Below are 13,450 nucleotides of genomic sequence, written 5' to 3'. Positions count from 1 at the left end.
CTGGATTGTTTATGGGACAACAGATCCTCCCTCCCTCTCTTTATATCCCCCTTCCTCCTCCCGACTTTTTAAATTCCTCGTGTGTGAATTCACTCTATTTACTGAAAATTAAAACAGGTTTCTGCCTCTAATCAGTCCCTGATACCGACATGTCGTTGGCGTTTAAAATACACTTATTCTGCAGTTGGTATCATTTTCCCCCGCTCGTTTTTTCATCACATTAATTATCCTGAAAGTTGCGTTTTACCAATTAAAAGGAAAGTTTGCTAATGATAACTGATTTTTCGGTAATGAAGTTTGTTTATTGATTGATTCATTGTTTGAGCGTGTCAATAGAAATCTGTATAAACTTCAATTTTGTTAATTAGTGATAACTTTTCGTTATTATTTTACGATCTATCTTTAGGTAAATGCGTATTTTGTCTTGCTTTTATCTCGGGTCTCGGTAATAGAAACACAATATATACACATACACACATTATATATATATATATATATATATATATAGTATATATATATATATATATATAGTATATATATATATATATATATATATATATATATATCATGGATGAGGAGTTATTGTCTTCACTTTGTATATTAGTTTTAGCGATGGAAGTGCAAATCATGTTGATTGCCTTGGGTTTCTCAACCATAAGTACATAATACTCATTAACCTCATGGTATAATATTTTTGCATGTTTATCATACCTCCCTGTTTTAGATATCATTAGTTATAAAGTGTTAGATTGGAACTATCGTCTATTATTTTCAAGGTTAAGATGGAACGTGAATTATCCCTGTAATTACCCATACTGTATTGTAAATGGAATGCTTCTACTGCTCGGCCGAGTAGGATGATGTTATGCCTCCAATCCATCCGATTAAGATAGGACCCAAAATCGTATGTTTGGCTGCGTCCATGTCAAAAGCATTCTAAAATATTATCAACTTGTCTTCATAACAAACACCCAAGAATTTAAATAGAGAAGTCCGCACTTATTTCTATCTCATAGGTTTGGGTTGTGATGATGAAGTCATTGGAAAATTTCAAATATTAATTATTGTTAAAATTATTCAAAATTCTTAAAAAACTACATAAGAAAAATCTTTTTATTTTTATATTTAATTATTGATGACCTGTATGCTGTAACACATTTTAGATTAATACCCATTAAGGTAAATTGTGTTTTGAAGTTGAGAGAGAGAGAGAGAGAGAGAGAGAGAGAGAGAGAGAGAGAGAGAGAGAGAGAGAGAGAGAGAGAGAGAGAGAGAGAGAGAGAGAGAATTTTGTAAAACAGTAATTGGCTGAAGCATATGTTCTTCTCCATGATTTTATCCAGTAAATGGATCAGTTAATTGAGTGCGTGATTCTGCCAAAATGTTTGACCCTTGCCTGTTTTATTCTTTCTTTAACATCCTATAACATTGCTTGACTAACTTTATCCTCCTTTGCAGGTGGGGGTGGTGATGGTCGAGAACACAGCGGTGGAGGTGGCGGGTCAGGGGGCAGCGCGCCCTCCGCGAACGGCCACTCTGCCCAGCAGCAGCCACAGCAGCAGCAACAACAACAGCAGCCCGCAGCAGGCAAAGCAAGAGAACTCCGCTGCCAGCAAAAGAACGCCAGCCCAGAAGGGTAAGCAAGGAAGCAAGCAAACTTTTTTTTTTTTTTTTTTTTTTTTTATCGGGACACTTTCCTTTAACGAAGGCTGTCAGTCAGAATCTTATTTAATTTTCCCCCAGAATTTTATGGTTTTGTTTCACAGCATTTCGTCTTCTTGACAGCCCTTTGCATAAATATCTTACCACACCGGTAGTATATTTATAATTCAGTGTTCGAACAAATTTAATTTTCAGACCTCCCTCCCTCTCTCTCGTGCAAACTTGAAAGAATTCCCATTGATATCACATTTAATTTCTTGAAAGGGGGATATTTTCTTCATTGCTATTGTATTTTATGCACACCCATCTTGTTAGAAATGGGTTTTCCACATTAAACCGCTTTATGACAAGTATTGGCCTTCGTTATGCATACCAATGAGGAAGTGTTAATTAGATAACTGGTGTGTAATGAATGTTGTTGTGATGGGCGCTGTCTTTGGGATTGTAAAGTAGCACTACAGTATAGATACTTTAATTTCACACACACTACAGTATTACTATTATTATCTCTGGTTCGATGTCGCTAGGCAGAACCAATTTACTTAATTCACACACCTCACTTGAAAAAAAAAGTCATGGATTTCCACGTTACAGTTGCGTGCATGTTCCAATTGAAGTTTGATAGAAATTGTTTTATCGGTTGTCTTAAAGTGTTTTTGTATTAGAGAAAAGTTATTATTGTGAATTATTTTAAATTTAGATTTTAGTCCTTTTTATGTCATTGATTTTGCTTATCTTGGCTTGATATTTAATTATAGTTTAGTCTACTACTGTGCATTTCAGAGCCGTGTCCAATTGATTTTCATTGATAAAATCCTTCCAAAAACGTCGGATATGGGTCACATTTTGGAAATAGGTATTTGAAGCCACAGCCTAATTGGCAAAAAAATGCAGTACTGTAATGTAATGTGAATAATAAAGGCACTTACCAGAGTAAATATATGAAAATTGAAAGGGTAACTTAGCTATATTAGACGCACCCAGAGAGGCTAGGTTGTGACGTGAACTATGACATCAGACGTAATACCCAGTAAACTTTCCATTCACAATAGTAAACATGCCGATAACAGGAGGAGGACAGCAGAGCATATCATACGTCAAAGCCAGTTTGTTCTACGTGACTGCTGTCTGGTTCTGGTAAATTGTCCTCGTGGCTGCAAGACCTGCTTTTGTTAATATTAATGTATTTCTAAATTTTCACAATAACAATAAGAGATGACAGATTTTTTCTTGACCTGCAAACTAATGACAGATTTTTTCTTGACTGCAAACTATCTCACTGACTAGCTTCATCAACCATATTTAACAATTTATATATTCTACTGATCTCTTTTTATATATATATATAATATATATATATATATGATATATATATATACTATATATATATAGTATATATAATATTATATATATATATATTACTATATATATATACACACAATACATACATACATACATACAGAGAGAGAGAGAGAGAGAGAGAGAGAAGAGAGGAGAGAGCAGAAGAGAGAGAGAAGAGAGAGAGAGAGAGAGAGAGGGGGGGTAGTTGTTTGTGTGTCTTCATTCATAAAGTGGCAATACGACTGGAGTTTCTAGTAACTACGTCATACTACAGTAGAGTATCAATGAGTGGGAGGGGCCTTCAGTAATGACGTCTACATAGTCTCTCTCTGGGTGCGTCTAAATTTAGCTAAGTTTACCCCTTTCAATTTCTTAGATTTACTCTGGTAAGTGCCTTTATTATTCACAATAGACATTATTGCATATTTTTGCCAATTAGGCTGTGGGTTCAAATACTCTATTTCCAACATGTGACCCATATCCGATGTTTTTGGTATGATTTTTATCAGCGAAAAATCAATTGGACACGGCCAAGAAATGCATAAGTAGTTGCATTTCTAAAGCAATTTTATGCTGATCAGATGTGATTACAGTATAACTTATCATAATTGCATACTGTTTTGATTGCATTTGTAGAACAGTTTATCTATAAAACTTTTCACCTTATTTAAATGAAAATATCTTGCTATTTATTTTCATCATAGGCACCCTACCATTGTACATAGCAAAAAAAAAGTCTTGTAATTTAGAATATTGTTTTTTTTTATTTTATTAGCAAACCTAGTCTTCAGTTATGTATATGATCTTGATAGCAACCGTAAAATGTTTTGTCATATATTTTCTGTAATCAAGTAAGTAATGTCAAATTTGTTGTGATACACAACAATAAAACAATTTTTTTCCTCATGTAATTGCGTTCTTGTCTCAGAGCACATTGTCATGTCGTAAAGGTCTCTTGGAGGGTATGCCTGCTGCCAGCTTCTTTTGATTGATGTTAAAACTTCACTTCTGTAGCCTGTTGGTCTCCGTACCTTCATTGGTGGCCATTGTAGCAGTCTAGCATTTGCAATTGCTGCATCCATGAGACTCGGGTGTGTGGACACTTGCTGACCTTTTTAACTAATTTTTGAAGCACTTTTTTTTTCAGGTAAAGGAATTCTCTCTCTCTCTCCTCCTCTCTCTCCTCTCTCTCTCTCTCTCTCTCCTCTCCTCTCTCTCTCTCTCTCTCGTCTCTCTCTCTCTCTCTCTCTCGTCTCTCTCTCTCTCTCTCCATATGATAATACCATGAATTCTTGCGGAGGAGGTCTTACAGTTCTCATTCCTGTTCTATTGAGTTTTAATTATTAACATTTTCTGAAATGGGTGGAAATGTGAAACAGGATTTTGTTCAAATAAGGATGATAGATCCTTTTAATGGAATAATGAGGGCAAAAGTACCCCCGAGAGGCTACTTCATCAATTGACTTATTTACATCTGTGGTTCCTGTTAAAAAGCTTCAACAATAATAGAGTATCAGCTACACGTGTTAAAACCCTCGTTCGGCAGGCCTCTTTGGTGTAAAAGCTATTCTTTTTTGAGGTTCTCCTTGCGTTTCTTCTTTTCTAGCTGCTGCATCCAAGTACCAACACTTCAGATGCTCTCTTCAGGAAATATCCATTTGTTTCTATCATTTCCTTTGGATATATGTTGTACCTATGTTCTCTCATATCTAGTTTTTTATCGAATATTTTTACCCTTTATTTTTATCAATTCTTTTTATATAATATTTTGATATAGTTTTTATTATTGTTTCTTGGAATTGGTGTTACATATTCACTAAGGTAACATTGATAATCTCTTGGGGCCTTATGATGATGAGTTTGTAATTCCTTATGCATTATATTATACTGTATGTGAAGATAAAGATTAGTGTTTTAAAATCTTTTGCAGTTTTCATCTTTGTAATTGCTACAAGTAATTTTATTTTTTTCAGCTTTTAAATTTTAGAAAAATAATAGTTTGCGGCCACACTTAATCAGTTGAAATATGCAATCATGATCATAAATACATGAATTAAGAGACCTTTTGGTATTGGAAAATATTTACATATTTGAAATATATAAAAAAAAGATTCAGTATCTCGTTATTCAATCCACATGGCTTTCTCAATATAAATTTTGATATCACAGGTTTCAGTCACAGTTCATTAGCAAAATCTTATGATCATAATGTAGTGACAGTAAAGTCAATACTACAACAAACTACTGTACAAACTTCTTAAGCTGGTTACGATGCCATGAAGCTTTTAGACAGTACTCTTGGTTTTGATGTCATAATCTTTGGAAGCCATTTAAAACTGGTTGTTTCTCAGAATAAGGTAATGTTCAAAGTAGCAAAGCATTTAGATGGACCATTCTTGATTAGCTAAAATTTACGTAAGAAAGCTTCAGAAATAAGTAAAATAATTGTTGCTGAATGCACATGATTACATGCTGTGCTACATTACTGTATTACTTTTATGGCCTATATAGTATGTTTTATAAAACCCATTTGATATTGAGATACTCACGTCATAGGAGAATAGTTTTGATTCATCGGAGCACGTTCAACAAGGCAAAATATCAATGATAAAATATCATATTAATGATTTGAAATTAGAACAAGCAAGAATTTTTTTTAATGGTACTCGGGTGTTGAGGTATGTTTGCCAGAAATAAAGAAAGAGATACCCTATAGGAATTTTTTAGACTGTATAAAACCTCAGTAATCTACAGTATTTTCAATTATGTATATTGTAGTTAGGAAAAATATAAAAATTTTGCCCAGTAAATCATTTTATCTTTGTTATTTTTAATGCTATGAGTACACTGCTGTACATATTCAGTAATGAACAGTATTTAAAGTTTGTCTAATATGCCACTATTTTATGTAATTTTCAACATGCAGCCAAGATTAAGAATCAGATTTACTTTTGAATTTTGCCAAAGATTTTTCTGGCTTTAGGACACTGGTATTAATGGTTCTTATAAAAATTTCATAGTGATGAATTTTGTTATCATGTATGCATTTCTTCCAATACAGTAATCATATGATGGGAGACACTTAGGTACACAATGTGTAAAAGTTACATATCCCCATATTATATTCAATAATTTTTGTTCATTGCCTTGGCTAGGAGCAACTTTTTCGTTGGTGATGAGTGACATCGATATTGGCGAAGGTATGCCTTCTGCCAGGAGTGGTGGAAAGGGAAAACTGGTAGTAGGAAGAGGTAATGCCAGTTCAGGGCTGCCACCTTTACCTCCTTCACGAAATTCCATGAGTAATTTCCCTGATCAAGGTACCAAACTATGTTTATTGCTCACTACCACAGTCTGGCATTCTTTTGTGCAGTATGTTCTAATCATTTTAACCTGATTTGTTTTTATTAGAGAGAGAAGTGTGGTAGTGCAACAGTGGTACTTATTATATTAGAACCATACACTTGTTGCTTTTAGTAACCATTTGTGTGGTAGGTTACTGTAACAAGGATGTTTTATGTGATGATCATCATCTTAGTAATTAGATGGTTTTGTGTGATGATTTCCTCGATTACAAAGCATCTGAAACTTTAGGATTCATCTTTAGTAGTGACTTATAAATTCTAATAGTTTTTATTTTAATACGACAGCTTCTACTGAGCTGAACTAGGCAAACTCAGAAATGCAAACAGGAAAAAACTAGAAAATGGTATGAATTAACGCTCAATTTTAAATCGTTCATGCCGTATTCAATTAATGCAATACATTATATTTGAGCACGGGGAAACAGAATTTTTTTTTTTTTTTTTTGGTTACTATAATACAGATATGAGCTAAATTCGGGCCGGTTTTCTACTTTTTTCAACTTTTTAATCATAAATTGATATTGCTAGATTTGTTATAACCTTCATGATGGTTGGAAGAAAGTTTTTGACCTGCATAAAATAAATTTTTCTTATGAAAATCTGAGATTGAATTTGTAGCTCTTCACCCTCTTATGGAAAAAAAAAATCTTGTATCTAATATCAGTGATTACATGAGGAGGAAATTAAGGAATACATTTTTCTCTATTAAGTAAAATTTCCATATCAAGTAATCTCTCGTCATTGAGGCAACAGAAAATGCCGAGTTGCATTGTACGTGTGAATTGAGGATATGCTTTGAATTCGTAAAATTAAGAAAAAACACATTTTACAGTAGTTGTATGATTAACTATCCAAATAAACAGTTCATTACCTAAATCCTTATACAGTATTGCATATTACCTTGGCATGTGTTGGTAGATCTCTGAAAATAAACACTTGACGCAACTTTGTTCAACTTGAATTTGTTTAACGCAACTTTGTTCAACTTGAATTTGTTTATGACTATCACACTTTGTTTTAAAGGTGGGCAGATGAAATTTGATAAATTAATATTATTTACAGTTTTTCATATCTTGTATCTCATAGCTTTTATTTTCTTGTAGCCGTTTATTTTAGCTAGAAGGAAATATTTGCTGTATCAGTAGTAATCCATAGCATATTTATAATTTTAAAATCTCTATAACATATGGTTTTATAATTGTTGTTTTGGTTATAAATTTACATTGTGAAATGTGTTTTTGAGAATTATGAGGTAGCACTGTACATATTACTAAATAGTTTTTAAATCATTATGAATATTTTATTTTCTGTAGATTTCCATAGCATAGAGTTGTGTGTTTCCAGATGCCATGCTCTATCACACCCCTCTAATCTCTTAAAAATTTTTTACTATTGCAGTGCACCAGGTATAAGTCTCATTATTATACTATTATTTAATTTGCAGTTATTTTTTGTGTAGCTTTTTTATAATTTTTTCCTTTTTTGTCTTTTTATTGTTAGTTCTTATTTTCATCTTCCCTGCTTTATTTGTAGTCACCAGATTTGTCGATCCTTGGGGCTTGGAGAAGCATTTTCGTCTATCATGTTATGCTGTTGCTGCTGCTTACTGACACTGCTGGAAAAAGAGTGGTTTTAAGGGGGACATTATTACTGCTTCCCTGGTGATGGGTAACTCCAAAGACTTTCCAGATGAGCTGTGGAGTGGGTTTTTCCAGTGAGAGGAAAAATACCCGAGAGTAACTTTTAAGAAGTGGTTGCTGGGGCTTATATGCTTCTTAACTTGTATCTTCCTCAGATGCTTATTGGTTTGCACAAGGAGATAACACACCACCATCTAAACATCAAAGAGCTTCATTAGCTGGCCCTAATGACCTGTTTTTTGGAGAAGGTATTGTCATACTAAGAACTAACGTTATTTTTGATGCTCTTAACATCTGGTACTGTATTTATGGTAACCTGTTGCAGTATGTTTTCTGTTAGTAACTTGGTAGCAGGCTGTTTGGAGGGTGTTTTACCTGTATTGGTAGATTTACTTAAATGGAGAGAAGAGTTTGGTATTATGATAATTTAGTTAGTATTAATAATGTACAATATTGAAGTAATGCATATATCTTTTAGTGTCAGATGACACTTCTTGGGGTCTAATGTCAGGTGACATGAGTTGCAGTGTTGTATTGTGCTGAAATTATTCAGCATTAGTATTATCCATACTAGTTTTACATTATTTATTTATAGCTCGTATGTTGTATAGAGAATTTGTAGGTTGCAAGGTTTATTCTATTAAATTATATATTATAAACATTCAATAAAATATGATTATTTGCTATATTCTAAGCTGTTATTATAAATGGCTTATATACATGTGAAATTTGATATTTAAAGAATACAGCTCATTATTGTTATTAATTTGAATATTTTCAATATTTTTCTTCAAGCATGGTTTACTTCTATAAATTCTATTTTACAGTATAGTGATTTAAAAAGGGTTATTCAGATTGCTCCTATTGTCAACATCTGAGTCAGAAATTCTAAACTTGTAAAAACAGTTTTTGCCTTAGCTTTTTTTCTTGACATCGGGATTAATCTAGAACCGTTTCTTGCAATCTTAAGTCTTGCATCATTGCAGAAATTATTCACATAATTGGAAGGTTTGTGTAGAAAAAGTATCAGTGTATCATTTAAGGGTTCTTGTTATTCTAGTTTTCACTGCATTTATTTTTTCATGAACTTTCTAATATTCCCATAGAGTATAAACAAAACATTTTTGAGTTACATTGGAGTAAGACTGGACAGTTCCATTAATACTAGATTTACTTTACATGAAAACTTCTTGAAGAATACAAATTTTACCAAGATTTCTTATCGATGGTTATTGTCTATTCATACAAAAAGCAAAGCTCTTATTTTATGTTTTAGCATTTATAGATATGCTGTGACTAGTTTGCAGAGAAAACAGGTTTTCTTGAAAGAAAATATGACCTGTTCTATTCTCATCTGTTTATCTCCATTGCTAGGAAGTCTCCAAACCCTCACATGATCAGAGGGCTCTCATTTTATCTTTTCTTGGCTAGTGGTTTTAACATTCTCTTAGTCTTCATGTAGCATTGAACGTTGATTTGGTTATTCTTGTTACCTTCAACAATGTAAAGTTAGATGAATGTTTTTGAATAAAAACTTTAAATTACAATAATGAAAAAATAATTACGACGGCGAGTTTCGTTCAAAACTGAATGTTCTCCTATTACACAAAACCTTTTGTGTGCCATCTTGGTTAAGTGTGTTTTTATTACAGTAATGTATATACACTAAGTGCATCTCTTGATCTAACACTAAAATTTTCAGACTAGAATATGAACAGTAGTTAGGTTGTTGATAGTTAAATCCTTCTAACTGTTGGAGTTTGAAAAAGGGACTGTAGCATCACATACTTTTCTCCCACTTTCTTTTTATGGTCAACTGCCCTAGTTTGTGGCAGGTATCTTGTTTTTTTATGTTTATTTAATTTTGTGGCTTTGGTTCTGGCAGCTTGATATATGACCCCTTCTCAGTCGTCATTAAAAGGTCGGAGGAGAAACATGTTCATTAAGGCGTAGTCCCATGTGGCTTATAGTTTATTCAAAAGTCTTAGAAAGGATAAAAAAAATCAGGAACAACTAGTTTAGTTGTACTGAGAGCTATTTTCCATGCATTTTCACATGCATTTTGAAAATTTGATAGACAACAAAGGTATGTATGATCACCATAACAGTCATGCAAGATAGAAAAAACTTGTCAGTTTGTTGAGATAGGTTGAGTTTATTAGAATTATACTACATCTATCCAGACTTTTCCTGTAGATGAGAGGGGCAACCCGGCACCCTCTCATAAATGTTTATTTTCATATTAAAATTATAGAACATCCTCTGTACTTTGCTACCCCCTTGTAGAAGGGCTTGGTATGTATATAAGAAAAAGATGTTTCCAAAGTAAAGTTCATTGTTACTTTTGTCAATAGGATTAATTTACCTTAACGCCAAACAATAAGGATAAGTAAGGTAACAATACAGAGGATTCATGAAGACAAAATAACATCTAATTTAGTGTTTTTATGAATACTGTATTTTCAATTGAAAACTAATATATCGAGCCATTTTGTTTGTATCATACGTACCCAAAATTTATATTGGGCTTCAAGTTAGGAGTAGCTCACATTTGATGTGATGTCTGTTTTTAACAGCTTTGTTTTCTTGCCACTAATTTAATTTTGGGCCCCATCCCATATTTAGATTCCTTTATATGGATTGATAAATTAATACATAGATTTTTACTCCTTCTTTTGGCCTTTTCATTCATATTCAATTTACATTTTTAAAGTAATTTTTAGCTTTTAAACACCTTTACATTTCTTTAGTTGACATAATTTTTCGATTTTATACACTTTTACATTACTTTAGTTATCATCATTTTAATTTTTTTTTTATACATTTTTACATTTCATTAGTTGTCGTTGTTCAGGCTCATTTTTTCTGGGATACCCATATGTAATTAACAGATGTATTAGAAATGCCAATGGTTCCTTCCTGCTTATGAGCACAAAATATACACTAATGATGTTTATGGTAGCATGGTGCTGTAGATTGCTGCATTGGCTCAGTTAAGAAAGATTTTGAATGTGTGATTGTAAAGAAAAGTTTATCCTGCCTATGGGAAATTTTAACAAAAATAAAAGATGTATTTAGAATGAAAGGATGCTAAAGACATTTTACTAATGTAAGGCAGAATTAAAGTTAGTGGTTAAGTATATTTTTAAAAAGTTCAAGTACTTTAACTAATATGAGCTTTTACTAAATCGTGTAAGTTAGAAAAATTATAATTACATTAATGATAAGCTGGAATGTCTTCTACTTGAAAGTTTAAAGCTAACAAATTTTATTCAAAATAATAACAAGCACGATTTTTTTTATTCTGTATGAGGATCAAGAATTTATTTAAATTATTTTTGTTGAATATGTGGTGGCTTAATTGTGTGTTGATTTTATTTGTTATCAAACTTTTATCATTTATGGATATTGATGGCTTTACAGACTTTTGCAATGATCTTTTGATGAAGATAAGATGATAGATATGAAAATTTTTTGTAAATTGTGTGATGGCACACGGTGAATTAAAACCAGGTGGTGGTTATTTTTATGTATTGTACTGCTTTTTCTTTCTAAAAATGTAGAGTTATATAACTGGAAACTTTTGAACTTTGAAACAAAGCAATACGGCTATATCTGAAAGTCTCTCTTATTTTTTTCTGAGGCTGCCATTTCATATAGAAAGGAAGGTGCATGGTTGTGTTTGCACAGTTTATTGCTTATGGGAATTCATGCACCAATGCCTAGCATGATGCACATAGCTTGCATTTCTACCTTGAGATTTTGGTTGTAATAAAATGTTGAAAACAGATGGTACTGTACCATGAATTCATCAGTGAAATTGATTTTCAGGTCTTGTATGTGTTTCTGTTTATCTTATCAATATTTTTATGAAAAGATAGCAATTATTTTGAAATGTTGTATAGTGGAGTACGGCTTAAATTTTGAACTTGCGTAGTTACATTCCGTGACAAAAACAGAATTTTACTAAAATTATTTCTATTCTCACCTGGTGTTCATATAGCTTTCACCTCCAGAAGCTTGGTTATATCGACATTACCCCTTAAAAATAGTGGGAAGGAGGGTAGCCATGTATATGAAAATCAAGTGAGAATAGAAATAACTTAATTTATTTAAATTCCATTCATTTCTAAGAACTTCCCCTGATGTTCATATTGCTGACTCCCACACATTATTGGTTGTGGTTAGCCAGTGAAAGAAAGAGATAGGACATTTAGTTTCCCATAATCAATCAATTGTCATAGAGCTACTGGTAGTCTAGGTTTTTGGATACGAATAACTTCGGATTGCCATTGTTAAATATTAATGTATCACCTAATTATTCATTTATATTACAAATGCTTAATTACCATAGGATGACATGCATAATTTACAAAACTAATAAATTGAATTTGAAAGATTACTAGACCCCAACCCTAAAGCATAAATCAACCAAACTAATGATTAAATTTACAATGTTATCAGATTACATCCCCAGCCGCCACTATAGGCCCTAAAGTCCAACAATTTTGTTATGTAAACCAAGGCTCTTTAAGGGGATCGTCGTCCATTATAGCCAAAATCGTTAAATATTGGATTTATACAATTTCAACATATGTTATTTGTATTATTACTCTGGTGATTCTGTTTTAAATTTATTGGAATCAGACAAAAATTATTTCTCTTTTTGGGCTCGAGCCATGCCGTCCTGATGAAAGTTAAGATTTTTTTTCTCAAAAAGTACTGCATTGAATTAGATATTATTTGCTATGATTAATGCTAATGAAACTGTGGAAATACTGATTAGAAGAATTTTTTTTTTTTATTTTGAAAATTATACAAAATTTCAAATAACCTTACAATTGGAATTCCTCTGATCGAAGTATTCAAGTTTTTATTTCTTTCCAACGATGTCTTATCTTTGTAAATAATGGAGAAAAGTGTCGTAGTTTTGAATGTTAGTAACTACGAAAGCCGAGATATCGGCCTTTAAAGTTTTGCAACAAGAATACCAAGAAACACATCACAACATCACCATTAAATACTATTGCCATTGTCAATGATATTTAGAAGCTATTCTCAATTACTTTAAAAATAACTAAACTTACTTACTATTGTATATAGATTTCTCTGCTAATTACCGCAAACATGGCCTCAGTCACCCCCCCCCCCCCCAACTCTCCAGGGGGTTAGTACTCACTCAAGGTAAGGGTATCAGGAGGTGCCTCCGCCCACTTTGTTGCTTAGTACAGTCTTACAAGGGCTATCTTTTCCCAATTGTTAGATCAGATTCTTCTTTTGCTTCAAGTCATGATAAGAATGCCGCTACAGTTCACGAGCACTATGAATAGCAAGAAAAAAGTGACCACACCAAGAGCGAAAAGCTCAACAATTCTTCTGCTAGTGGTTTCTGGTATTCACACAATGAGAGGAAGTGTTGAACTGCCAAACAAACTATTTGTA

General features: G+C 32.6%; 1 protein-coding gene across 1 annotated transcript in view; it reads left to right on the top strand.

Annotated features, from left to right (window-relative positions):
• The window catches only part of LOC137627178 (microtubule-associated protein futsch-like), a 176,376-nt gene that overhangs the window by 74,956 nt on the left and 87,970 nt on the right, over positions 1 to 13,450 (top strand). Inside the window, 4 exon segments of the mRNA XM_068358255.1 lie at positions 1,459 to 1,577; positions 1,579 to 1,636; positions 6,159 to 6,323; positions 8,164 to 8,256. Of these exon segments, the coding sequence (XP_068214356.1) occupies positions 1,459 to 1,577; positions 1,579 to 1,636; positions 6,159 to 6,323; positions 8,164 to 8,256 (435 nt within the window).

The sequence above is a fragment of the Palaemon carinicauda genome, chromosome 35 (assembly GCF_036898095.1).
Source record: "Palaemon carinicauda isolate YSFRI2023 chromosome 35, ASM3689809v2, whole genome shotgun sequence".
NCBI lineage: Eukaryota > Metazoa > Arthropoda > Malacostraca > Decapoda > Palaemonidae > Palaemon > Palaemon carinicauda.
The sequence above is the reverse complement of the archived record's forward strand: the minus strand, read 5'-3'. Positions and strand labels throughout refer to the sequence as shown.